Source organism: Anser anser (assembly GCF_964211835.1).
Source record: "Anser anser genome assembly, chromosome: 4".
Classification (NCBI taxonomy): Eukaryota; Metazoa; Chordata; class Aves; order Anseriformes; family Anatidae; genus Anser; species Anser anser.
In genome coordinates this window covers 15,533,035-15,559,498 of record NC_139724.1, presented here as the reverse complement: position 1 = coordinate 15,559,498, position 26,464 = coordinate 15,533,035, and the positions used below count along the sequence as shown (strand labels likewise).

Genomic DNA, 26,464 nt, shown 5'->3' with positions numbered 1-26,464 from the left:
ACAGGGGAAGGAAGCCGAGCTGGGGGCCGGGTGAGGAGGCTGTCACCGCCCCGTGGGGCTGCACGTGATTCAGGGTGGACTTTGCCCTCCCCTGAGCGCAGGCACAGAAGAGCGTCAGTGCCTTGGGGACACACTGCCAGCGATGGGGATGGACGAGGTGGGCAGGGAGGATCTGGGAAGCCTCCACGGCATCCCCTTCTACAAGTCCTTCATAGAGGGCTGGCCGCAGGTGGAGGCTTTCCAAGCCCGGCATGATGACCTGCTGATCGCCACCTACCCCAAGTCAGGTGAGTGGACCTAGGGGGGATGGGGACGCTGCCGGGGCGCCTGCAGCCCCTGAGACACTGCCCTGTGCCACAGGCACGACGTGGCTGAGTGAGATCCTGGACATGATCTACCATGACGGTGACGTGGAGAAGTGCCGGCGGGATGCAATCTTCAACCGGGTGCCCTTCCTAGAGATGAAGGCCCCCAAGATACCAAGCGGTGAGTGGCCGAGGGCTGTAGGGGGAAGGGGTCGAGCTGGGGCACGGGTGGGGGTGTCAGAGCAGGGGGCTCATCCCACTGAGCTCCCCTCCTGCAGGTGTCGACCTGCTGGAGAAAACCCCATCCCCGCGGCTGGTGAAGACCCACCTGCCAGTCCAGCTCCTCCCGGCCTCCTTCCAGGAGAAGGACTGCAAGGTAATGCTATGGGGCTGCCCCTGACCTTTCTCCCCAGCAGGGCAGTAGGGAGGGGGCACTGTTCCTGTTCCCTCAACCACAGCTTCGGTTGTCCCCAGGTAATCTACATGGCCCGCAACCCCAAGGACGTTGTTATCTCCTACTACTACTTCTACCAGATGGCCAAGATACACCCTGATCCTGGCACGCTGGCTGAGTTCCTGGAGACCTTCATGAATGGAAAAGGTGGGGGCTGAATGCTTGGGCTCCCACAAAAATGCTGGTGGGGAGGGCGTCCTCCTCCTTGCCACTTTTTGGCTAACCCAACCCACATCCCACAGTGGCCTACGGGTCCTGGTATGAGCATGTGAGAGGCTGGTGGGAGAAGAGGCAGGAGAAACGGCTCCTCTACCTCTTCTACGAGGACATGAAGAAGGTAAGGTGGGCTGGAGAGAGGGGTGCCCGCACCTGCCCTGGCTGCCCCCCCCCCCCCATTTCTAGGGGGAGCACCAGCACTGAGCATCCCTGCCCCTGCCACCCCACAGGACCCACGGCGTGAGGTGCAGAAGATCTTGCAGTTCCTGGGCAAGGAGGTGCCAGAGGAGACAGTGGCGAGGATCCTCCACCACACCTCCTTCCAGGAGATGAAGAAGAACCCCGCCGCTAACTATGAGACCATGCCCTCCTCGCTGATGGACCACAGCCTCTCCCCTTTCATGCGGAAAGGTAGGTTTCGGCCAGTGATCCTGGGTCAGTGGGGAGGGTGGGTCCCAGGCCCTACCTCAGCCCAGATTGCAGATGTTTGCGGGGGCCAGATTTTGCCCCACGTGCTTTCTCACCTCCCTACCCCCAAAGGCATCTCCGGAGACTGGAAGAACCACTTCACCGTGGCGCAGAATGAGTGCTTTGACCGGCACTACCAGCAGCACATGGCGGGCTCAGAACTCTGCTTCCAGACAGAGGTGTGAGGGACGCCCACCCCCGGGGCACTGCCTGCCCCCTGCGCTTCCCAGGGGTCCCTGCCCTGATGGGGAGCCAGCACCGGATTCCTGCAGCCCGGAGCTCGCCGGACATTTTTCTTCCCATAATAAATTGCAATAGCCAGAGGTTGAGCATTCATCTGTGATGAAGGGCAAGGGCAGAACCTGACGCGTGTTCTTGGTGCCTCAAGACGCCTGCAGGCACATGGAGATGCTTGCCGTGGGGACCCCATACTCCAAAGCATCACTTTCAGCCCCAGACACATGGGGCTGGCCTGGCCCACTCCTATAAAGCAAAGAGCGGTGCCAGCAGGAGCAACGACTGTCCTAAGAGTGGAAAAACCCCAAAGCAAGTCGGTGTGCTCACTGCCCCCACGCTGACTATGTGCCCAGGCATGTTTACGCCTCTGAAATGCTGCAGGTTTCTTTGCAGAGCGGGCGGTGGCAGGGCAGAAATTTCCATCACCGTTGCACCAGCATGGGCTTTGCAGGACAAAGGCAAGGGGAAACACCTCCTGCCTGGCACTAGCACTGGCCCCGCTGGCACGGTGACATGGGGGATGTCCCCGCTCCCACACAGTTGCACCAGGCTCTTGCTGAGGCACCACTGGGACAACCTGGCCCACTGGCATCAGGGATTTGCTCCTGAGACCCAAATCCCCCCATTATGCCCTATTTCCAGCTTTGGTTTATGAGTGTCCAAACTAGCGACGTTTCTGCACAGGCAATGTCCTGCGGCTGGTTTGTCCCAAAGAGATGCAAACCGGATTTATCTGCAAGCAGCAGTGCTATTGGTGCAGCTAAAGAATAAACCCTTCCAACACATTTATTTTAGTGCAGAGGGGCGTCCTCATGCACCCCCAGCTCCTGGCTTTGCCAAAGGGTGGCCCTTTCCCCGAAAGAGCTGCACTCCCCCCAGCACGTCTCCCTTAAATCCTTTTCCCAGCAGCATGCTGGCTGCTGCAGGCGCTGCTCTTTTGCAACCCTGCAGACTTTGGACCTGCCTTCGGGGACCCGAGCCTGAGCCCTGCGTCCCACCAGCGAGTCGCACGCAGGTGACACCCCCACCCCAACCCTGCCTGGGAGGGGGTGCTGAGCACAGCACCACTCATCACAGGCACTCGTCTTGCCCCTCCTGTTCCTCCTCCCCACCCCGGAGCACCCTTTCCCTCCCCTGGTGACGTACCCATGCCCAGGCACCTCCCCACGCCTCCCCCTTCCACACGGGGAGGGGAAAAATAAACACCCCTGTGTCTGCGGGCACAGCGCTCCCCGCTCCCCACGGCGCCCAGCAGCAGGTAACGGGGAGCCCCCGACCAGCCTCCGAAAGGCAAGGCCTGAATACTGGGGGGTCCAGGGGGGTCTGACTTCTTCACCAGCTGCGGGGCACGGGGGTGAGCGGGCTGCTGGTCGATCCCTGCACCGGCAGCTCGGCACAGGGACGTGGGGCACTGGTCCCCGCGGGCTCTGAAAACTGAGGCTGGGATCCTCCATAAAAGTCCAAGGGGTCTGGGGATGGGCACAGGGCTTTGCTTTGCTGGCTGTGTCAGTGAGTCCCGCCACCGCCCCAGTAACACCAAGAGAAAGGACTTGCCCTTTGCCCGAGGGGCAGCACCCTGCTTTCCTCAAAGCTCCCTCCTGCCGTCCCAAAAGCCCAAGCTGGCACCAGGCAGGACACAGGCTTTTTCCCCTCTTGGCACCCCACAGAGCAGGCCCTGAAACGCCAGGGGTGTCTGGGCAAGCACCCCAAGAGCCCAGTACTGGGTCCCAGCAGCAGCAGTCTCCTTGCTCTGGGAGCTCCCCATGGCTGGCTGTGGCCCCATGATGGTAGCCCCATGAAGACCCCCCCCACCAGCTCGCCCTCTGTGTACCCCTCTGTCCCCACCAGGATGGCCACAACAGAGACCTACATGCGCCAGCCCTGGAGCACGGTGCACGGCATCCCTATGGTCTACGCCTTCACCCAAAACTGGGAGCAGGTGGACAAATTCCAGAGCCGCCCTGACGACATCGTGGTGGTCACCTTCCCCAAATCTGGTGAGCAGCCCTGGCACAAGAGAGAGGGGCCATGTGCGGGAAGTGGGGGGCACTATCCCATGACTACCTGAGCTGGAATTTGGGGGGTTGCCGGAAGGTACTGCGGTGCCTGCGATTGGGTTCAGGTGGGGACAGCAGCAGCAGGACACCTGGCCGCTCCTCACCAGGCACCACCTGGGTCAGCGAGATCGTGGACATGATCCTGCAAGGCGGCGACCCCGAAAAATGCAAGCGGGATTTCATCGCCAACCGGGTGCCCATGCTGGAGTTTGCTGCCCCCGGGCAGATGCTGGCAGGTAGGGGGGTGGGTGGGCAGTGGGTGCCCCTGGGCTCGGGGGCCAGCCTCGCCCTCAAGGATGGGGCAGACTGGGCTTTTGGGGTGCACCCTGCTGGTAGCCGAAGCACTTTTTGTAGGCACGGAGCAGCTGGAGGGCATGCCATCCCCTCGCATTATCAAGACCCACATCCCAGCTGATATCTTACCCAAATCCTTCTGGGAGAAGGGCTGCAAGGTAATAGGGCTGGAGGGAACATGCCAGGAGGGACCCAGAAGGGATAAGGGCATGACTACCCCCACCAGAACCTTGCAAACCAGCACGTCACTGACACTGGCCTCTCCACAGATGATCTACGTGGGGCGTAACGCCAAGGATGTGGCCGTCTCCTACTACCACTTTGACCTGATGAACAACCTGCACCCTCACCCAGGGACATGGGACCAGTACCTGGAGGAGTTCATGGCAGGCAGAGGTGGGGTGGGACACCTGTGGGTGCACGTGAGGACCCTGAGGGTGCTGTCACCCGCTGATGCCCATGGCCATTCTTCCTGTGCAGTGGCCTATGGCTCCTGGTTCGACCACGTGAGGGGCTACTGGGAGCGCCGGAGGGAGCACCCCATCCTCTACCTCTTCTACGAGGACATGAAGGAGGTGAGGGGATGGTGCTGATGGTGGGGCTAGGGGCTTGGGGGAGCCGGGGCTGAAGGCCGGCCTCTGCGCCCAGGACCCCCGCCGGGAGATCACCAAGGTGGCCCAGTTCCTGGGGCGGGAGCTGTCGGAGGCGGCACTGGAGACTGTCACCCACCACACGTCCTTCGAGTCCATGCGGGACAACCTCAGCACCAACTACCGGGCGGTGCCCTCCAACCTCCTGGACCAGGGCGTCTCCCCCTTCATGCGCAAAGGTGAGCAGACCCTGGGGTCTGGCATGCTGTCAGCCCTCTGGGCCCTGCTCAGCCCCCTCTCGCCCCCCAGGCATCACCGGCGACTGGAAGAACCACTTCACCGTGGCCCAGAGCGCGCGCTTTGACCAGCTCTACGCGCAGAAAATGGCAGGCACCGACCTACACTTCCGCACGCACATCTGAGGCCCACCCCAGCCCTGCACACTCCCCCAGATTTCTGCTTTAAAGAAAATAAAAGTTTTCCTTCTGCCTTTCCCCACACGCTAGTCTATGTGAAATCTGCTGCATCACCATGAGGAGCCCCACCGCGTCACACGTCGCCCTCTGGGACACACATTTAACAGCGCCTACGTGGCTTTCTTGGGGAGGAATCATAGAATTATTAAGGTTGGAAGAAACCTCCAAGATCATCTGGTCCAACCATCCCCCTGCTACCAATGTCACCCACTAAACCACGTCCCTAAGTGTCAGGTCCCACCCAGAGCTGTGTCTCCAGCACAAGGCCGTAAATCTGTTTCGCAGCCCCTGCACGCATCTGTGCCATCTCCCTGCACGCAGTGGTCCCGTACCCACTGCCTCTGACCTCACCGTTGCATCAGCAGGTGTCAGAAAAGGCCCTGCTGAGGTTACACCTCGGCAGGGAGTGGGCCAGGGCTGTTGCCACCCTGCCACCGGTGGCTGCACCATGGGGGAGAACCGAGGTGAGTGGGACGGGGGCAAAAGTGGCCCTGAGCAGCTGGGAGAGGGCTGGGGTCCCATCCTTCCCCCCTGCCCCGGAGCAGTGATAACAAAGGGAGGGTTCCGGAGGTCACTTTGTGCCGTTCTGCTGTCAGAGTCCTGGAAACTCTTCTCCTGCTGCCAGCAACCCGACACCTACTCGATGACCAGGTATGGGGGTGTTGGGGGGGAGGGGGGGGAGGAGTGGGATCCCCCTGCCACACCGCAGGGCTCCCTGCACTGAAAAATAACAGGGCTCGCAGGCACAAGGCAGTGCTGCAGCACAGGGGTGACCTGGAGGAAATATTTGCTGTTTGCAGGCAGGGAGTGTCTCTGAAGATGCCGTTGCTGAGATACGAGTGAAATAGTCTGAGAGGTTAAAAAATGACCTTTGGCTGGGAAATCACTCCACTGTGCTCCGGGGATGGGGCTGGCAGCTGGCTGGGGACATGGGCTGCAAAATTGGGTTACAGCCCCACATACCACTGCTTTTAGCTCCGTTTTTCAGCAAATTCCTTGAGTTTAGCAACTGTCCACCACAAATCCAGCAGAAGGAGGTGGGTGTTGCGGCATTTACAGAGCCGCGCTCCCCCCTTGGAAGAAATGCTGCTATAAGCTATAGTAAAATGATTGCAAAGGGTTCCTCCTTCTCCCTCAGGTGCTGAAAGCTTCTCTCTTTCCCAGTGCTGCTTGCGGGTGCCCTTGGGCTGTGTTGCTTTGTCCAACGAGGAGGCAGCAGGCCCTGAGCCTCCCTGTCATAGAATCATAGAATATCCCAAGTTGGAAGGGACCCATAAGGATCATTGAGTCCAACTCCTCTTGCCTTGCCTGTCCCCTCTTACCTTGCAGTTTGACGACATTCAACAGCGAGCCAGGGGGTTCGAAAGAGAAGATGGTCGAGGTGAGCCAGGTAACCACGGGGGGGGCGTGGAGATACCTGCACCTGTGGCTCCAACCCCTGGTGCATGGGAAGGGGCTCCCCGGCCAGATGTGGCTTCTCCGTGCCTGGTCAATCCATGCCTATGTCCTCTCCAGACCTGCATCATCCCCCCTTGAGCTCTGGTGACCTCCACCGCATCCCATGGCATCTTGTACCTCCTCTGGGGAGTTGCTTTTCCCCACAGCATGCAGGTTTTGTTGGAGGTTTTGTTATTTTCCTTCTGTCCCTTCTTTCTTGCACTGAGACACCACCAGCCATTTGTCTACATTCATCTCCCCCCATCCTTCTGTGGCTCCACGGACTTCCCTCATGCCATCTACCCCCGGCCATGTATTTTTGGGCTGAAGGCTTCTATTCAGACACTGGATTGCCTCTGGCAATTCTTTTCTCAGCCCCTCCTCATCCCAACGTCCGGCTGCAGGAATTTCCATTTGTTCTAGCTCCTGCTGCTTCCACCCAGCACCCCCACTGCACCAAAGACTGCTCCTCCACGCACATGAATGACTTGTTTTTTATTTGTTCCAGGCATTTTCCTCCCTCCCCGAACCTCTTGCACACCTACTTTGATACAAAGCTGGGCTTTCCAACATCCCCCCCCTCTTGCTTCCTTTGGCTTGTGCATTTGCCTGCCAGCTCATAGGCATGGTTTTGCTCCTGATGCATCTGTGGTCTGCTGGATGACCCTCTAATGACACTCTTCACACGCAGCCAGCGGCTCCTGTAAAATGCAAAGGGTGCAAAATGCTTCAGAAACTGTTTTTGTTCACCACCGTCAATGAGATTTTTTTAAAATTTTTATCTTTTGTGCTGGCCTCAAAGTGCAGCTGTGGCAGCACCACACTGCTGTAGAAAAGTGCAGCAGTGGAGTAGGAAAGCAGCCAAGGAGAGGCAATGCACCTGCAGGTTTCAGGCAGAGGTGGGTTGCAAAGCCCTGTATGCTGCAGAGCACCGGCCAACACACCCACGCGGGGGGAATGAACCTTTCCCATAAACACTCTTGTAAAAACCCTCATAAAAACCCTCATAAAACCAGGACTTTGCATCGTTCCGTACGAACACGGTGCCTCTCTTCACGCTGCTTGCCCGTGCCAAGCTGCAGGTGCCCTACGCCCTGGAGAGCAGCAAGAGGTTTTCCATGAGGCTGCCCGCCTGCGTCTCGGAGCCTGGCCGAGAGCTGTCGAAGCAGTCTGCCAAAGCACCGCTGAAAACCTCGCTGCTGGCCGTGCGTGTGTCACCCCTGGTCACCCCTGCCTCGCACGCAGCAGTGGCGGTGAAGACCGCTGAGCTGGCGGCACCCAAAGCGGAGGGTGCTCTCCCGTCACTGCCCAAGGCTGACCGTCGCTCCTCCAACCTGGAGGCACCGTCGGCAGGGAACATGCCAGCCCCAGTCAAAATCCCACCCATGTCTTCAATGCAGGCGGAGAAGGGAACACAAACCCCGGACCCCGAGCCCGCCGTACAGGCAGGTGGGCAGCAATCCCTGCCCTCCCCGCCCGACCAAACGCAAAAGGAGCCATCATCGCAGGCCATGCCAGCAAGGAAGAAGACCACTTACGCCGAAGCCGAGGCACAGACATCGTACGTGAAAATACCCCTGGGGAACAAGTGGCGTGTGTACCGCTTGTGCGCTGAGGCCCAGGTGCAGACCTCGTGCCAGCGCCTGCCAGTGCCTCGCAGCCAAACAGCGCTCCAGCGGGATGCGGAGCTGGCTTAGCACGGCGAACACGCTGCACCCACGTAAGCAGAAAACACGAGTCCTGTTTTAATTCCCCCCATCCAAGGATGGCTTTCCTCTGCTTCTGAAGTTCTTTTTCAGAACAGAAAGCCAGCAGGCAGATGTGGTACAGCATCAAGGTTAGGTACAAGTGGGGGATTTGGTGAAAATCTAACAGGAATCCAATTTCGTTTTCATTTCTCTGTGGAGCTGTAAACATACATTAATTTTTTTATTTCACGTAATGGCACGTATTCCAACACATGAATGAATTCCTGCCTGGCTCAATGCAAGAGCTGCTGCCCAGCCATTTGGCAGGACCCACGACAGCCTGGTCTTTGCCCGGCTCCTCTGTGGGCCAGGCCAACTCCCTGATGGGTCCAAACTTCAGCCACTAAAATAAATCACCTTTGAGCTCACCTTGCCCAGGGAAAGCCCTGGTGAAAGACTGGGAGTGAGCGCAAGCGACAAGGCAGGAGGGTGAGCACGACTGCCCATTCTTGTCTGGTGAGCCACCGGATGGCTTCTGTCACACCTACACCATCTGCGTTTGCAGATTTGGGGTTCCCACTGCGTACGGCTGTCCCGTGGGAGGGCTGACAGATGCAGGCAAGGCAGGGGTGCACAAGTGCCTGCAGGCAGTTGCAGCGGGTCTCCCCTGCCATGCCTTGTGAGACTTAGCAAGCTCATTGAAAATGCACACAAGGCTTGGCCTGGATCCTTTCTCTTTTTTTTTTCTTTCTCCCTTGCAGAGTGGAAACGGCCATGGCATGAGCCACCCCGGCGCCTACACATTTACATGCAAATGTGGACCTGCAGCATCCGAAGAGTGGCGCAGAGAATAAAATCTTAAACTAAACCGAGAAACACAGTGAAATACTGTATGCACGAGAACATCTTTGTCCTCTTGCAGCAGGGTAGAGGGCTGAGATAAAGACACCAGCTGGCTGAGAAGTGTGGTTATGGCACAAGTACCAGCACATTCCCTTTTGCTGGTGTTTCCCTGTGACACCTGGGGCTTACAAGGGGGTAGTTGTTCTACTGCGCCTGAGCACGTGCCTCCACAAATTTCTTATCCCACACGCTTCTGCCTGCACTCGAGGATGGGCCAACCTACAAATTAGACACCTCAACCTTCCCCACCCAGACATTACCCCCACCCCAAATGCTAGTCTTTTACAACTCAAGACTTTCAAGTCCCCCTTCAGTCCCAAAGCTGCTCTCTTGAAATAAGAGAAAGGAAAATTGCTGTCCTTTGGTGCTTGTCAGGGCAAAAGCCTCTCTATTATGCTCCAGCACTGAAGTTTTGAGGTGCTGGTGGCCATCAGGGCTTACTGGAAATAACAGGGCTGCCAAGCCCAGTTGAAACCCACATTCAGGAAAATGTGGAAGATGCCTGTGTACCTGCGTATGGAAAGCACTAGGCTGGATTCCCTACCTTTTGCATCATTATCCTTGAATAACCTACAGCTATTAAAGATCTGGAGGCGGCACCAGTTCTGTTCGTTAATGCTAGATGTGCGAAATGCAGACACATGACACCATCCACTTTCTTCAGCCCACTTTTGTTTTCTGGATTTCATCCTCTAATCCTCACAATGTTTGTCTTTGCTGCATTAAGAGTAACATGAGCACCAGCTTTAAAAGCTGCCCTTTTAAATCCTACCTTTAAAAGTATGATTTAACCCTCCAGTTCCACTAGCAATAGCCCTTAATTGCTACAGAGGAATTGGTTACTTGGGGGTTAGAAACAGAAGCTTACGAAATTCAGGAGCACAATTCGACTGACTTCAACTGACTTTGCAACCCCAAACATCAGTACAGGCTGGGGGGGTTAAAGGGACTGAGAGCAATGCTGAGGAGAAGGACTTGAGGGCACCAGTTGATGAAAAACTGAATACAAGCCAGAAATGTGTGCTTGCAGCCCAGAAAGCCTGGGCTGAATCAGAAGAAGTGTGGCCAGCAGGGCAACAGAGGGGATTCTCCCCCTCTGCTCTGCTCTTGTGAGACCCCACCTGAAGCCTGAGTTCAGCTCTGGGCCGCTAGCACAAGCACGACACAGAAGTATTAGAACAGGTCCAGAGGAGGGCCACAAGGATGGTCAAAGGACTGGAGCACCTCTCCTGCGAAGACAGGCTGAGGGAGTTGGGTTCAGTCTGGAAAAGAAGAAACCATATAGCAGGTCTTGCAGTGCTTAAAGAGCTTACATGAAGGAAGGAGAGGCTTTTTACTAGGTCATGTAGTGATAGGACAAGGAATAAGTTTTAAACTAAAAGAAGGTAGGTTTAAATTTTATAGAAGGAATAAATTTTTCACTCAGATGGTGGTGAGATACCGGCACAGGCTGCCCAGAGAAGCTGTGGATGCCCCATCCTTGGAGGTGCCCAAGGCCAGGCTGGATGGGACTTTGGGCAACCTGTTCTGGTGGGAGGTGTCCCTGCCTGTGGCAGGGGGGTGGAACTGGATGGTCCCTCCCAACCCAAACCATCCTATGATTCTGTGATCATGGTGAAACTATCGGAGGCTAGGCCAATTACCATAACAACATGCTGGTGTAATTGTTCCAAACTGATGGGTTAGAAAGTCAGGTTGAATATTACGGACAAAAATTAAAAAACTTGGAGCTGTATCTTCAGATTCCTATAGTTTCAAGTCAGTAAACACTTGCCTTGATTTGCAGAACCAACAGCCACACACACAGCATTTACCAGCAAGGGTAACATACAACTCTTGAAATGCTTTGTAAACAAAGCACAGGATGCTCTTTGTTCCTGTGGGCAGTTTGTAAACAAGTCTATTATTTAACAACTAATTTTCTTGTGCCAGCTAGGACCTTAAAGGAAGCAAAAGATGTTTTTAGCCATCAGACATCGTATCTCTTAGCTACAGGATGCAAATCCTTCTGAGAATCTGGCTCTGTAGCAACATCATGATATTCCCTAGCATGGGGAAGACCATCCCGGCTATTAAATTACTGGGGCATAACAAAGAAATGAATAATCCCAGAAGACATGCCCCCTTGTGATCATCCCATATTGTATTACTTCCTCCTATTGAAAATCCCTGTTCAGGTGGAACTTATTTAAGCTCCTTCTGCCTGATGCCAACCCTTGCCAGAGCTGCTCAGGCACAGAGCAGGTGAGCAACAACTCACAGAAGCGGACTGGCACACCAAATTACACCGTATGATCCAGAGAAAGATGTTCTTCTACCACAGAAGTCTCTGCTAGGTAAGAGATTTTTGCTGCATGTTATTCACTCCCCCCGAATTGCATTGGATTGAGCAAACCATTTTCTGCCCGGGTTTTAGTTCTCATTTTGATTCCTGGTGGTTAAGAGCTCCTTTCAGGACATAGTGCTTACATTTCCAAGGGAGAGCCAGCCCAGAAGATGTGGGTATCACACTGAGAAGAACTTCTAGGGGCCAGAAGGAACACAGAGCCATAGTTAGACACCTGAGCCAAGCCTACAACATGACCATATCGGTGCTGATGTGCCCCAGACAGCAGCAACAACCTCCCCGCACTAGAGCTGCAATAACTTGTATTACTTAAGGAGGGACATTACTTAAGGAGGTGGTTAATGATGTCTGCAACATTGCTTGTTCCTGCCAGTCCTGTCACAGGTCTGGCCAAACCTTCAGGCAAGCAGTTCCTGCAGCGCTGCTGCCTGTTGTTTTGGCAAAGCCCCATGCTTCTTCTGGGAAAAAAAAAAAAAAAAAAAAAAAAGAAAAGTAATAATTATCTTTAGGTACAGATGAATATTTGTACCATAAAAAGTAGAAACATGACGGTATACAGACACCATGGCTGTTGCAACTGAAAACAGATCTTCTCAAGTGAGAAGTGGCCATACATTCTCCAGCAAACCTCAGCATTTCTCCAATGTTGGCAGTGATGCCACTTACTCTCTAGTAGTAACTAGTACATCTTCCAGCATTTACTGACTGATACGGCACCAATATAGCTGCAGGAGACCCCTTGTTATTTGCTTTCCTTTCCATGGTAAGGATTTTGCACCTCAGGGAGGAACTACAAAGGTACTATAAATAAAGGATGAAATTCTTACGCAAATGGGCTGGCCTGAGGGTAGCATGGACCTCCGACAGCAGCTGGGACTGCTGCCACCCCTACCTAGGGAAAGGAGTCCCCACGGGGGGAAGCTAGCAAGGTAGGAGGCAGGAAGGGAAAAGCGAATCACCAAGAATCCTTTCCTGTCTTTTCAGTCCACAGACCACACACAGGCCGAAAGGCCCCACTCGCACAGCAGGGGACTCTCGCCTTTGCTAAGGGTGCTAGCAAATTGCCACGGCGCAGAGGTGGAGTGCTCCCAGCTGGAAGGCAGAACTCACAGGATATCTAGCCCTTAATCCTGCCATGGCCGCAAAAGCCAGTAGCTCCACGAAGTGCCTCCAGCTGCTTGTTTTCCAGGTTGCTCTTGTAGGGCCTGTCTGCTGTGGGAACGTGCTGGTCTGGCCAACGGAAGGCAGCCACTGGTTAAACGTGCAGACAGTCATATGGGAGCTCATCCGTCGTGGGCACAGCGTCACCGTCCTGGTGTCCAACGCCTCCCTCTTCATTCAACCCAAGGCTGAGGCCACAGAGAAGTTTGAGGTCTTTAACGTGCCCTTCAAGAAAGACACCATAGAGAACCTGATCGAGGAGATCGTGGCACTGTGGCTGAACAACAGGCCAACAACCCTGACCTTCTGGCAGTTTTACAAGGAGCTGGGAAAACTGTCCAAAAGCTGGCACCAGCTCAACAGGCAGATGTGCGATGCGGTGCTGACCAACCAGGAGCTGATGGCCCACCTGCGGGGGTCTGGCTATGACCTGCTGCTCTCAGACCCAGTGACCCTTTGCGGGGACCTTGTGGCTCTCAAGCTGGCGGTCCCCTTCGTGTACTCGCTGCGCTTCTCCCCAGCTTCCACCGTGGAGAGGCACTGCGGCAAGATCCCAGCCCCGCCGTCCTACACACCCGCAGCCCTGTCTGAGCTCACTGACCGCATGTCCTTCAGCGAGAGAATAAAAAATATCGTGTCTTATCACTTGCAGGACTATGTTTTCCAGAGCTACTGGGGAGAATGGGACGTCTACTACAGCAAGATCTTAGGTAAGCCTTTGCTACCTTGCTTCTCATTCGTTACACAGCCTCCCATGTTATGAGCTGCAGAGCAGGAGGCAAAGGCAAGGTCTGGAGGGTGTCAGCCAGCACAGCCAGCAAAAAAAAAAATTTGTTACGTCCTTATGTGGGAAAAGGAGCAAGCTGCCAGTGAAGGAGCCAGGCAGCCCAAGCCAGGCAAAACCGGGACCTTTTACAGGCAGCCAATACGTCAATCTGGAACTGTAGGTCAGAGGGATTGCAGAAACCAAAAGAATAAATGCATTTACAAAGGAGGAGGCACATTTCCCTGGGGATCCTGCTAGCAGGGCAACACTTACAGTCTTAAGCCATTAGTCACCAACCTACCCACCCCAGGTATGAATCCATCAATTGCACCCACCCCTGACAGGGTGCTGTGCAGGCATGCCACTGTATGGAGACAGGGATCAGCAGGCATCCCAGCTGCTGGATTTGCTGTACTTGGTTCTAATGCAGAGGCTGAAACAACTTTCACACCATGGACTGTGGATGTACAAGCTGAGCTCACCTTGCTGAGAGCTCAGCTTGTACATCTCCCCCTCAATGAATGCTTGCACAGAAAGCAGACAGCACCAGAGCTGCTTTCCTAATGCAGAGCATCACAAGGCGGGGACAGGGGGATGACTGCCGAGTTACACGCAACCTTGACCCTTAGTAGCAACACCGAGGTGCACTGTGGCTTTGTAATAGAGACTTCGAGGTGCACTGTGGCTTTGTAATAGAGACTTCGTTTACATCACAGGTAATTAAAACCAACCCTCTCTAAATAAAGACTGTTTTGTGCAACACGCTCCACCCACAAGCAAACAGTGAAAGCAACAGGTCTTCCTCCTCAGGCTTTTGTTCCGGACTGTTTTGAGCAAATACATCAAAAAATGTATTTAGGTAAGTAAATGTTAATTAAATGCAGTCAACATGACTTGTTTACTAAGCTCACACCTACCCCCTGAAATGAGGCACTTCCGAGTCTCATGGGATGCAGTTGCTTGCAACTGCCTGCACACTGCAGGACTTGGCAAGGACACCAAGCTCTTGTCATGTGCACAGCACACGGGCCATAGCGTAGGGGCCCCAGCTTAGCTTCTCATGGCCCGACCCCTACCACCACCTTTGCTTTCATGCTGGAAATGACGCTCTGGACAGCACGGGAGCCACAGCAAAAGCTTCGCACAACAGCATGATTAGGAAAACTGTGAGCAACAGAGCTAGGCAGGAGCCCAGCGACTCAGTTCTGGCACAGCAGAGGGCTCACATCATTCCTTACCTGCAAATCAGGAGCATGGCGATAGCTAAAGCGATTTAGCATAGTTTCTGGTTCCACGTACGGTGCATTATTGGCACCTAGTGTCAGGCAGGGCAACTCATGCCATCACCTCCCAGCTCTGGCCTCCCTCTGGGCTGGCTCTGGGTAAGGCAAGTTCACGTGAGGACAGGACAGCTTTATTCTGACACTGGAGTCGCTCGCTTTCCCACGTCGCTTCATCCGCTTCGAGACCCAGATTTCCACGTTGAATGCAATGTAAACAGATGCTTAGTGGCTTTATGAAGCAAAATGGTGCCTGCACCTTTTTGTGGGTGAACATCTCTGCAGCGTGTCCATCTGCACTTTCAGCTGCCAGAGAAACGGCAGTCACCTCTTGTACCCAAACCAGCAGACTGTAGTTAGGCACACACGACGGGCAGGACAGCTAGCAGGATGTGACCCGCACAGGGCGGAGTCCCCCAGGCTCACAGCTCTCTGCACCGCTCCAGAGGAAACGTCTCCCAGTTTCAGCGAGCCACTGACCACCAGATGGTGCCAGATGGTCCCAGTCACCTTTTCCTCAGGAAAACACGTGTTATCCAGGACGGGATTTTGCACCAGCTACCTTGGTCCCTTGCCAGCAGAGCAAGGCAGTGTCATGCAGGCCCAGCCCAGCCTGCCTTGGCTTGCCCTGCTGCTCCCAGTGAAGGAAGGCCACGGGGGCACTGCGAAGCAAGGCAGACCATGGCTGGCAAGGAGGTGGCCGTGCTGTGGCTGCTGGCTGTGCTGGGCTCAGGGTCTGGTGGGAAGGTGCTGGTCTGGCCGGTTGACAACAGCCACTGGCTCAACGTGGAGTACATCCTCAAGGAGCTCGTGGCCCGGGGCCACGAGGTGACCGTGCTGCTGCCTTCATGCTTCCTCATCCTCAACGCCACCCAGCACTCACCCTTCCACTTTGAGGTGGTCGAGGTGCCAATCAGCAAAAAGGAGATGGCTGCCATAATGGACGAATCTTTCTATTTTTGGTTTTACGAGGAGAGAGAGTTACCTGTCTGGGAAAGCGTTTACAAGATAGTTCAACTGCTGCGCAAGCTAGAGATTGTAACCAAAACCATCTGCGATGGAGTCCTGAGGAACAAGATGCTGATGGAAAGGCTGAGGGCATCTGCCTTCGATGTTCTCGTTGCAGATCCACTGGTGCCCAGCGGGGAGCTCTTTGCAGAGATGCTGGGTATCCCTTTTGTGTACACCATCCGGTTCTCCATAGGCAATACGGTGGAGAGACTCTGCGGAGGGCTCCCAGCACCTCCTTCCTATGTGCCAGCCATCCTAAGCCGCCTAACAGACAAGATGTCCTTCATGGAGAGGCTAAAAAACATCGGCTCCTATGCTCTGCAGGATTTCATGTATCACTACCTTTTCTGGGGAACCTGGGATCAATACTACAGTGATGTTTTAGGTAAGGCTGCTCTTACTTATAGAGATTACACCTGCCATACACATAGGGCTACAAACCCAGAGCCTTAGTACAGGGTACCAGCCAGGACCAAGGCAGTCCTGAATTCCTTTCCTTCCTCCGAAATCTTCCATGTCACAGCTAACAACCCAGGCAAGTACAAACCTTGCCTGCTTCTAACTATGCTGCTACAGCTCAAACAATATTGGTACTTTTAAGATGGGCAAACCAGTGCTAACACCACTTGAAATAGAAACGGGTCAGTCAATCATACATCAAATACAACAGACACAAAGAAGAGCAAAATAACATTGCATGCCTACTAAATTCAACTGATGAACTTCTGAAGAAAATTATAAAGCTATAGAAGGCTATCTAACATTACATTTTTTTCCCTAATACCATTCTCACATCCTTAGCTCTCCTCAGTATGAGAGAAAGCAGCTTCCCCAGGACTGTAAAAAGTCTGGGAGAGCAGCTAGCCCTGCTGGCTAGGAAAAGTGCACCGAGTCTCAATTTGCAGTGATGAAAGGCCCCCAGCAGCAAGGAGAAAAGGTCCTTGGCTTTTCTGAAGGTGTCTAAAAGAAGTAGTAGAAGATAGTTGGGCTTGTTTGCTTGTTTAATTAATATCAATTGCAGAATTAATTTTGAAGTTTTAATAAGTTATTGTTATGATTAGAAGGAAATAGGACAATTTGTGTGTGCGTGTGGTGAAGGGAGAGGAATTAAAGGGCTATTATTATTCCAATGTGAGGACTTACATGTTTTTATTTATTTTTCAGATCTGTAGTAGTGCATGGCTTTGTTGAGAAAGCTAAGTTGGCAGCAAGTCCTACTACTGCAGTACTTAGCTGCATATTTACGTGTGCTACTTATCGTGTTTGGCAGAGGGTAGAAAGCCTTGTGCTGGCAGCGGTGTGTGCTTTGAGCCAGTGCTATGTCAGCTTCAGGCTGCTTGTGTAATTGTGTAATTTGTTGGGTTTTCTACTAGTCATAAAATGTGTGCTTTAGCATTTAAGGTTACATATACAAAGCCTGTGCTAACCCACCTGTTCTCCCCTCTGACTGCAACCTGCTTTGGTCTGGGCAGTATATAGTGGTGAAGGCGGTGTGAAAGAAAGGGCCAAGCACTCCAACGTGGCAATATCTGCACAATATCTGCAGCTTGTGCAGTGCACGTGTGCACCACCACCACCTCCTTGGAAAAGCTTTTCCTGTGTCCTTACAATGACTTTAGCTGCTTTTCTGTCTAAAGGCTTTTCCTGTCTGAAGCCTTTCTCGAGGGGTGCGGCTGAGACATGATGAAAGCCTCCTGCTCCATCCTCTGACCAGTGAGGGTCCCATGTGGTGGTGCTGAGCTCCTGGACGTGTGCTCAGGCCCTGCTTAGACTCAGCCTGAGCCTCATTCTCCTTCTGCTCAGGAAAGAGCAGCTGCCTGTTCTCCTCCCAGAACACATCTGCTGCATCAAGCATCTCTGATTGCTCCATGGGATTACCTTCAGGAGGGGAAGTCAGGCCTCTTGTGTAGAACTGCCCTGGGCAGGGAGGGGACAGGAGGTGGTAAGCAAAACCCGAGCTCTTCACCTACTCCTGTTTCTTCCCTGGGATGATCTTGATGCTGGGATGACCTCTGCCAGGACTGTGCCCTTCCAGCAGTGTGCCCAGAACATCTGGTAACAGAGAAGACAGGATGAGAGCACTCTTGCGTGGGCTAGTTGTGAATCACTGCAGGATGTTGTGTCTGCACCTAATAAATCAGGAGATTAAAACCGTAACTGGCCTTATAGGTAGGTCGACTCCTACAGGGCAAAGAAGCAAATCTGACTGTAGTCAGGAGAAAAGACTGGGTTAATCCTTTTGCTGACAAAAAGGTCCCTTGGGCTGCTCATGTGCTCTCTCTAGCCCAAACTCCTGCTGGGCATAGAAATGTATAGCTTCACTTTGAAGATCTGGCAGCAGGGCAAGGATTTCTGGTCCTCACATGCTGCAGATTGCACTCTGTGGTGAGCAGAAACAGGAATTGCCTTCACTTCCAGAGATCAGCTGCAGCTCTGGAGGAGACTCCAGAACGGGATTTTTTGCTTGCCTGGCCCTCCCGTGAGTGTTTGGTGTTCTGACATGCCCTCTTGCCAAGGCTGGCGCCAAGCGGATCTTACTTTCATTGGCTGTCTCTGAAGTTGTTTGCACTCTGAGCAGTGAGCTGCTTCCAGCCTGGTCAGACTGGAGTTGTGCATGGACTGCTGAGATGATGGGACAAAGGTTCCTCTGGCTGCTCGGGGCCTACACATGCTGCTGGAGTGCTGGCTTTTGTGGGAAGGTGGTGGTCTGGCCCACCGATGCAAGTCACTGGATCAACATCAAAGTGCTGCTGGAAGAGCTCGTTCTCCGGGGTCATGAAGTGACTGTGCTGGTACCATCAAGCAATCTGCTCATCAACTACGAAGACACCTCTTCACCTTTCACTTTTGAGGTCCTGCAAGTGCCCTTTTCCCAGGAGAACCTGAATGCTGTCATGGAGGACTTCCTCAATCTCTGGATGAATGAGCTTCCTAATCTGTTCCCCTGGGAGGTCATGTGGAGGATGATAGAGCTCATAGGCTCCTTTTCTGACATGTCAAAGCAGACCTGTGACACTTTGGTGACGAACCCTCAGCTGATTGCAAAGCTGCAGCAGGCCAAGTTTGATGTTCTGATCGCTGACCCTCTATCTGTAGGTGGGGAGCTTGTAGCACAAATACTGGAAATCCCTTTTGTCTACACCTTCCGCTTCTCTGACGGGAACGTGGCAGAGAGGCTGTGTGGTGGGCTCCCATCCCCACCTTCTTATGTGCCTGCTAGCACAGTGGGGATGACGGACCAGATGTCCTTTGTGGAGAGACTGCGGAACTTCCTCTTTTATCTTTACACGGATTTATTTTTCTTCAAGTTTTGGCAAGATGAATGGGATGGGTACTACAGTAATGTCTTAGGTAAGGCAGCTGCTGAGCAGTCTCTCTTGCATAGATTGTGCCTTTTGAATGCTTTGAGAGCTTAGTACTACAGTATCAAAATACTTTCTCCAGATGTCTCACAATTATGCTGATGATCTCCTTGAAGATGTAGTCCCATGTTAGAGGGGATCATGCTGAGCTCCTTCCAGCTCTGACAGGAGAAAGGGGAAGGTCTCTGAAGGAGGCCCTGGATCACTGCAAAAGAAGACACTAGTCCCTGCTCTGTCACAGCCACCAGCCCATTCTGGTTCTGTACTTCAGTCCTCATTCACAACTGCATTCATTTGCTGTAGAACAGATCTCTGATTTCTTTTATTCTTTTCTACATGTTAAGCAGAATATTTTCATGCAAAATTTAATAATTCATTGTAGCAGCTTCCATGTGCAGTGGTGTAAAATTACCCTGATTTCTTAACAGAGTCCAGCAGAGATGACAATTCTGTTTAGGTTGCACAGAGATTGTGCTTTACCTTTTAGGGCTGATATAGCCTAACAGATACAAGTGCGGTTCTGCTACAGTTTCACTTAAGGATCTTTATAGCATGTAGTCGCAATTTTTGTCAGTGATGATGCTCCCAGTCAGCTCTTCTGGTGAGCTGCATGCCCATTTTAGTGCCTATAGAGGAATTTAGAGGACAATTGTTGTTTCTTAATTTTGAGGACAGGCACACTGACTGTCTTTGGACAACTGAGAAGCACAACGCACCCTTCATTCATGTTGCATTGCATGCATCACCTGGAAGTAACTGGCAGCCCTGCTTGGTATGGGATGCTAAGTGTGAGTTCACCCTTCCCAAGAATAAATGTTAAGTATTTTCACCTTTCCCTTTCTTCCATCATCCAGAGTTTGAAATATAGTTTCCTCAAACAACATACCTGAAACTTTTGTTCCAGCCTAGTACAGCTCATGCTTGATTCAAAGTCTGTTAAAGAGACCTTTTAGTTCAATGGACTTTGAACCTTGTACAGAACATCTGTGTTCATACAGATAACAACTGAACAGCAAGCACAAGGGCACTACTCTGCTGACCTCCGATCTCTTCTCTGTTTCCCAAGAACACCTCTCTGCCTTCCAAACTAGTCCCTTCTCCCTGGATTGAACTTTTCTACCACGTAAGACTTAACAACTTCAGAATACAACTTAAAGAGCAACACCTTTGTATCACTCTAGTTTTAATTTTCACTCCAGTAATTTTATAACTGAGTCATTACCCTCCACTTTAGAAACAAAACAAAACAAACAAAACAAAACTTTATTTGTAATGCTGATCAAGTAGTATAAAGTGCCCCACTTTCATCTTCCTGCTTATTTTGCTTGGATCCTGTTTGCATTGAGCTCACTTTGGAAAATCACTTATTAACACTTTTAACCCTCTTACACCTCAGTTCCACTTTGTGGGGAAAATACTGAAGACAACTTTCAATATGTGTGTAAGAATATGTATTTTTCCAAATGGGAAGCTATAAAAGAGTTTTTCCCATTAATCTTTTTTTTTTTTTCTACAAATGGGTTTCTAGGGACATTGGATTTTGCATAGAATTGCATTCAGAGAACCTTTAGTTTTGGTAAAATTTTCCAATTATTTTTCAGCAGCAGCTTACCCAGTCCCCAAGGCTGTACCTGTTTTGCACTGTAGTCTGAGTAGCCACTGTCTGAGTCACCATTTGAAAAATGCAACAGAACTCAGTTAAAAACTCTCTTCTTCCCTGATTTGTGATCATCACTTAGTGATTCATTTAATTCTGTTTGGATGTTAAGTTCTGTATGATTGTTCTCTTCCCCAAAGTGGGTTTTTATTGCAAGCATGGGTAATAAAATCTTCCATAAATACAAGAAATGCACAGAAACTAAATGCTTCCCAACTTACTCATGTACTGCTCTAAAGTTATTCTGAACGTTCAAAGTTGTTGTAAAGATACTATTGCCTTGGTTGCAGCAACCTGCCAAGGCTGAACAGGGATGGGGCAAGGTCTAGATTTGTCCAAGTTTTCATTTCATGCTCAGTTTGACAGAATACACTGACTGGGAGTGCCAAAAGACAAAGGTAAAGCTCCTATTTTGTAATCTACTGCAAACAAGATTATACCTGTAATTGTGCTAAATGCCTTGTACCTTGTCCGCAGGAAGGCCCACAACTCTGTGTGAGACGATGGGGAAAGCAGAGATATGGTTAATCAGAACGTACTGGGATTTTGAATTTCCACGCCCTTTCCTGCCCAACTTTGAGTTCGTTGGAGGACTTCATTGCCAGCCTGCAAAGCCGTTGCCAAAGGTATTCGGACTTGGTTCTGCCACTGGTTGGTTATCCGCACAAGCAGTTTCCCTCCCTGAACAGCCATGTAAGCCATGTCATGAGAAAACTCCTTCTTAAAGAAGATGCTTTGCTGCTGGTGGGGAGCACAGAGCTATTGAGCAATCTGCCCAGACTTGTATACACTGAAGGCTGGGATTACAGCTTGCTATCTGAAAAAATGATAGCTGAGGTCACCAGGAGCAAATACAGGTGTTTGTTTTAGGAGAAATACATACTACCTCAGAGTGTAAGATTTAATTCTAAGACACAGACCTCCAGCCCATGAAAACACTCAAATATCTAATGCAGCAAGGTACTGTGACTGGACTAATTTGTTAGATAAAATGGAGGCAAGACTTGCAGAAAGAGAATAGTGCTGAACGCTTCTCTATTAGTGCTTAGTTTAAGACGTCATAAAGGGAGTAAAATATTCTGCTTCCCCAGTCTATGTTCTGCTGTGACTGGCAATATTCAAGTGGAATTTCAAACTGATGATGATAACATGACATGCTCTGGTCTAAAGTATCACCCCTGCAGGAACCTTACAGGAGGCAGGGTATTTTTCAGTTTAAGTTGTCTACTGAAAAAAAAAAATTGTAACTCTTCTTAACTCAACCCCTGCTACAAGGGTTGAGTTGAGGGAGAGGGATAGCCATTCTCTTTAGGATGCTCCATTTCATACGACACCATCTAAAAGAATGAACAGGAAGATCTGTTGGTCTGACATGTAAAATCTGGTTAGCAATACATGCTGTACTGGAGGAAATACAGAACTGGCTAACAAAGTGACTGCAATGTCTTGACAAATCTCTGATCATGATGCTGCAACAACCTAACAGTTTCCAGCAATGTCTCTTGCTGCAGAGCTGTGAAATGCATAGGACCTATTCCAGCAAAATTGAGAACCACGACAAACTATGCTAGGGAGGGTGTCACAGGGTATGGCCTTCTAACTCCAGTACCTGGATCCATTCCTGCTGGTCATGCTCTGAAAGAAATGTGTCCTGAAACTGCTTGACTTGCTTTCAGAGACAAAGCTTCTGTTACCTGTCTCAATGCTTGTCCCAATCCTTCTTCGGGAGAAGGTGCCTGTTTTGCACATGGCCAGGTATATCTTTGTAACAGCCTTCTGTCAACAGAGGTACTCATATGCCACGATTAGATATCACCTCAATAAACTAAATTATGCTCTCTGTTCACATAATCTGCGTAATCTGCATTGTGAAATCACTATTATCGTGCTTTCTGCCTCCTAGGAAATGGAAGAATTTGTTCAGAGCTCAGGAGAACATGGCATTGTGGTATTTTCTCTCGGATCAATGGTCTACAACCTGACTGATGAAAAAAGTAATGTGATTGCCAGAGCGCTCAGCCAGCTTCCACAAAAGGTGAATTTACTTTCAAGTATAAAGCAATCTGCCTTGTTTTTTGTCACTTTTATTCCCTTCAGCAAGCCTTTTATGCTTGATTTCTATCTGCATCTCTGCTGGATATGCCATGGCCAAGAAGCTAGGCTCTGCAAAAAGGCAGATGGCTGAGTTGCCTCACATAGCATTCAGGTGTTTCTCTCCCCTCCCTGCCCCCAAACCAAATGGCACGGAGGTGTGTTCATAGGCAAAAATATAAAAATCCCTCTGTGTGGAAAGCCCATAATTGGAGCCAAAGCTATTTGAATCACGGGGGAAAGGGATGTGGGTTTAAGATAAGGTCCTACATTACATGTAATAATACAGAAGGGCATGCCACAGGCACTGTGTTTATCTTAGTATTCCTTTGTTCAAGGTCCTTTGGAGGTACAAAGGAAAGAAACCAGAAGCTCTGGGCTCCAACACCAGGACTTATGACTGGATACCCCAAAATGACCTGCTTGGTGAGACTGATTCTATCTGGGATGCATTACACCCTTGGAAAAACTGTTTCCTTTGTTCTTCTGCTAAAATGGCTTATTTGGGAGGAAAATAAACACTACACTTGCAGCTATAGTTAGTTTTGTACCTCAAGCAGCAGAGGTTTGCTCTTGAAGCCTTAATTTCCTAGCCTGCTTTTGACTTCAAGGTGAGCGGCTATACAAGAACTATGGAAGATGCAGCCAGATTGTAAAGGGAATAGGAAGCAACAGCTCAAGAAGGCAGCAATTTGAGCTTAGCTATACAGACGGATCTCTTAAGCAAATGTCTGTCTTAGAGAGCCCAGTGGCATTTGTTTGGAAGGGCTAAGCACCACCTGTAGGCAGGAGGAAGACAGTAAGAAAGTAGTTCTGTACTCTGGAGCTGCATTTCACCTCTGCAGTTCATTCCCTGGGCTCATTCTTCAAAATGATTGAAGAAAGGCTGCAGAAGGGGGCTACTATGAACCTGAGGCCATGTAAAAACTAAAACCTAGAACTGCATGACAGCAGAAGGGCTAAAGTTGGGGTTGTGAATGTGAAGGTTCATGTACTGCATTCAATATGAATGTATGGAAGCTAAGTGTGCAGGTGTTGATGCTGATCCAGAGGGCAGGGCTGTTCCCTTCTCTAGCACCACATCTGCCCAAGTAGTTGGCAGCTCTGATATCCCAGAGGTCACGGTCTGCTGCTGCTACACGCATCTCTCCTTCCCTGTTCCAGGCCATCCCTTGACGAAAGCCTTCATTACTCATGGTGGCACCAATGGGATCTATGAAGCTATCTACCATGGGATCCCGTTGGTTGGGATTCCCATGTTTGCTGACCAACATGACAACATTGCTCACATGAGGGCAAAGGGAGCTGCAGTTGAGCTGGATTTCGGCACACTGAAGACAGAGGACCTAGTTGATGCAGTGAATGCAGTCATTAACAATTCCTCGTGAGTTTTGTTCTTACTATAGGATGAGGTTATTAAAACCTTGGGCTGCTGATGTGAGAAATTCTGCTGTCTCTTGTGGGAATCCAAAACACCGAATAGCTGGTGCTTGGGTTACAGATGAAAACTGTCTCTTTACTGAGAATTTGCATCTCCCAGACGGAGAGTTTAGTAATACTATTTTCTTTGTATTACATTTTAAGATCCCTTTGAGAAAGATAGCTCTTGGAAAGCTCAGAGCAGCTCCTGAGATGACTCTCTGCTGTTCAATGTTAAGTTCTTCAGAGGCTTTGTGTGAAAATGCCAGTTGTTACAGGTACTCAGTTTGGAGCCATCACGGTTCTTTCTCTTACCCCCGAGTCACCAATATCCTTAGTTAATCTAGCTATGTAATATCTGAACAGATGTGCAAATAGTTCCATGTTGCTTTTTCAACGGAGTAACTGGAATACTTTTTCTATTCAAAAGATTGGCTTTTTCTATTATAGTTTACATGTCGACTTTTGTGCAGACAGGAGTAAACTGGGCTGGTTTCATATATTTTTAAATCACATTGATGAAAGTGAAAGCAGTGCTTTCTATCTTTCTCAAGAGCAGGGCCAGCTGTGGAATGGGTTGTTTCAGGAAACAGTGACAAATCTCCTTGGTTTCTTCTTTTTTCTTTCCAGCTACAAGGAAAATGCTTTAAGATTATCCAAGATACACCACGACCAGCCAACTAAGCCTCTGGACAGAGCTGTCTTCTGGATTGAATTTGTCATGCGTCACAAAGGAGCAAAGCACTTGAGACCAGCCGCTCACCATCTCACCTGGTACCAGTACCACTGCCTGGATGTTCTGGCATTCTTGTTCACCTGTGCAGCCATTGCTGTCTTCATTCTTGTGAAGTGCTGCCTATTTTGCTGTAGGAAACGTGGTAGAATTGCAAAAAGAAAGAAAGAATAGCTGTGCTGTTCCCGTCAGCCCTCTTTCTTCCTTGTAGGCTGCTGACTCAGCAAGGCATTCATGCATATTCCTCAGTAAATAAAATTATTAGGATATGCTTTAAGCTGGGCATATCACAAAGCACCTCATTGAACTGGGTCATGCTAAAAAGCAGTTACAGGGCAGAGTTGCTTGCTTAGCCAGTAAATTCCTTCTGGCCTCGATAAGATTGAATTATAAATGCTTAATCCCTTGGGATGCTGTTAGTTATCACACAGCATTCCTAAAACGGTAATCGCCACTCTAACTTGTCACATTCAATTTGGTACACTTCATAAATACAGCCCTCCTGCATGTTGTCTTGTGGTCTCTGAACTTAAAACTAGTTTTCTTAGTCTATCTCTGACCTTCCCTATAACATCATCCATAAATCAAAATCAAAATGTCTCTCCTGTCAGAAAAGCTCTTTCCAGATTGGACAGTGAAGCCAAGGTCATGAGATCCCGAAAAAGCACCCATCTGAATGGTTAACTAAGGTCATAAAAAATTGGGAGCTGCAGGAGACTGGTGAAGGCTTTATCATCACTTTTTACAAATGCACTGACAGTGGCTGAGGGGGAGACAGGAACATATTTAAGTCCTAAAAACAGCACGGAAATGGCTTTCTTTTCTCCAAGAACCATCTTTTTTCCATCCAACTTGCTTAGGGTCCTGCTGCACAGGCCATCATTCTGCAACACAACAGGAGCATGAAAATAACTTCCACCTGTCATCTTAACCCCCAAGATCCTCTAAGCCACACTCACTGATAAATCCAGGAAAACCCTCAGAGGTGGAACTTCGAATTAAAATCACAAATAGGAACGGTGCAGGAACACTTAGGAACACTTGCTTTGCCTGAAGTACTGGTGGGAAAACAATGCTGCTCTTGGCTCAGATAGAATAGTCTTAAATGCTGCACTCCTGAAATTATTTAATAAGTCCTTAGTGATGAAAGGCTATTAGACTGATGATACTTCAGGCCTCCTGTTCAAGGTGAGGTTACTCCACTGCTGTACCAGTGTACTTAAGAATCTGCCCCAATTTTAACTGACATTTGTTGCATTCTGGATGCTGCATATTTGTTCAAAAACAAAATAGACTGAGAAAATGTTATATTCGTACAATAAAATTCCCTACATGGTATTAACTTTTTCATTGGCTTTTTTGTTAACAGCTTCAGCTCCGCTAAAATCTCTTCATAAAAAACCTTCACAAAAATGCAAGTGAATTGTTTCCCAAACTAGAGTGGGTAGAACAATACAGCTTTTATTAATGTTTCTTGTAGTAACTTAGAATCCAGCATATTCTAGTAAACTC

General features: G+C 50.5%; 4 protein-coding genes across 8 annotated transcripts in view; 3 read left to right on the top strand and 1 right to left on the bottom strand.

Moving 5' to 3' along the window:
* The first annotated feature begins 72 nt into the window (after positions 1-72).
* Positions 73-1,766, top strand: LOC310898828 (sulfotransferase 1 family member D1-like). The gene is made up of 7 exons (XM_083834369.1): positions 73-287; positions 361-486; positions 584-681; positions 780-906; positions 1,002-1,096; positions 1,206-1,386; positions 1,516-1,766. Exons 1-7 carry the CDS (start codon positions 143-145, stop codon positions 1,626-1,628), a joined length of 885 nt encoding a protein of 294 aa, XP_083690495.1. The 5' UTR covers positions 73-142; the 3' UTR covers positions 1,629-1,766.
* An 875-nt stretch (positions 1,767-2,641) lies between these two features.
* Positions 2,642-5,119, top strand: LOC310898827 (sulfotransferase 1B1). Of its 3 annotated transcripts, none has more exons than XM_083834368.1 (8): positions 2,642-2,695; positions 3,529-3,677; positions 3,845-3,973; positions 4,092-4,189; positions 4,301-4,427; positions 4,512-4,606; positions 4,680-4,860; positions 4,931-5,119. In XM_083834368.1, the coding sequence occupies exons 2-8, from the start codon at positions 3,530-3,532 to the stop codon at positions 5,041-5,043; spliced, it is 891 nt and encodes a 296-aa protein (XP_083690494.1). In that variant the 5' UTR covers positions 2,642-2,695; position 3,529; the 3' UTR covers positions 5,044-5,119. The 3 variants fall into 3 exon arrangements, with proteins under 3 accessions (XP_083690494.1, XP_083690493.1, XP_083690492.1); XM_083834367.1 differs by lacking the exon at positions 2,642-2,695 and adding an exon at positions 2,811-2,938; XM_083834366.1 differs by lacking the exon at positions 2,642-2,695 and adding an exon at positions 2,825-2,970.
* Positions 5,120-7,012: 1,893 nt separating this feature from the next.
* Positions 7,013-26,464, bottom strand: part of YTHDC1 (YTH N6-methyladenosine RNA binding protein C1) — a 42,875-nt gene continuing 23,423 nt past the window's right edge. Inside the window, exon 18 of the mRNA XM_083834342.1 lies at positions 7,013-7,235. Within this exon, the coding sequence (XP_083690468.1) occupies positions 7,216-7,235 (20 nt within the window). The 3' untranslated portion in view covers positions 7,013-7,215. The remainder of the gene's footprint in view (positions 7,236-26,464) is intronic.
* LOC310898824 (UDP-glucuronosyltransferase 2A2-like) lies at positions 11,342-26,289 on the top strand. Of its 3 annotated transcripts, XM_083834346.1 has the most exons (7): positions 11,342-11,461; positions 12,457-13,343; positions 21,187-21,335; positions 22,613-22,744; positions 23,139-23,226; positions 23,965-24,184; positions 24,850-26,289. In XM_083834346.1, exons 2-7 carry the CDS (start codon positions 12,608-12,610, stop codon positions 25,124-25,126), a joined length of 1,602 nt encoding a protein of 533 aa, XP_083690472.1. In that variant the 5' UTR covers positions 11,342-11,461; positions 12,457-12,607; the 3' UTR covers positions 25,127-26,289. The 3 variants fall into 3 exon arrangements, with proteins under 3 accessions (XP_083690472.1, XP_083690471.1, XP_083690473.1); XM_083834345.1 differs by lacking the exons at positions 11,342-11,461; positions 12,457-13,343 and adding an exon at positions 15,151-16,075; XM_083834347.1 differs by lacking the exons at positions 11,342-11,461; positions 12,457-13,343 and adding an exon at positions 18,250-19,041.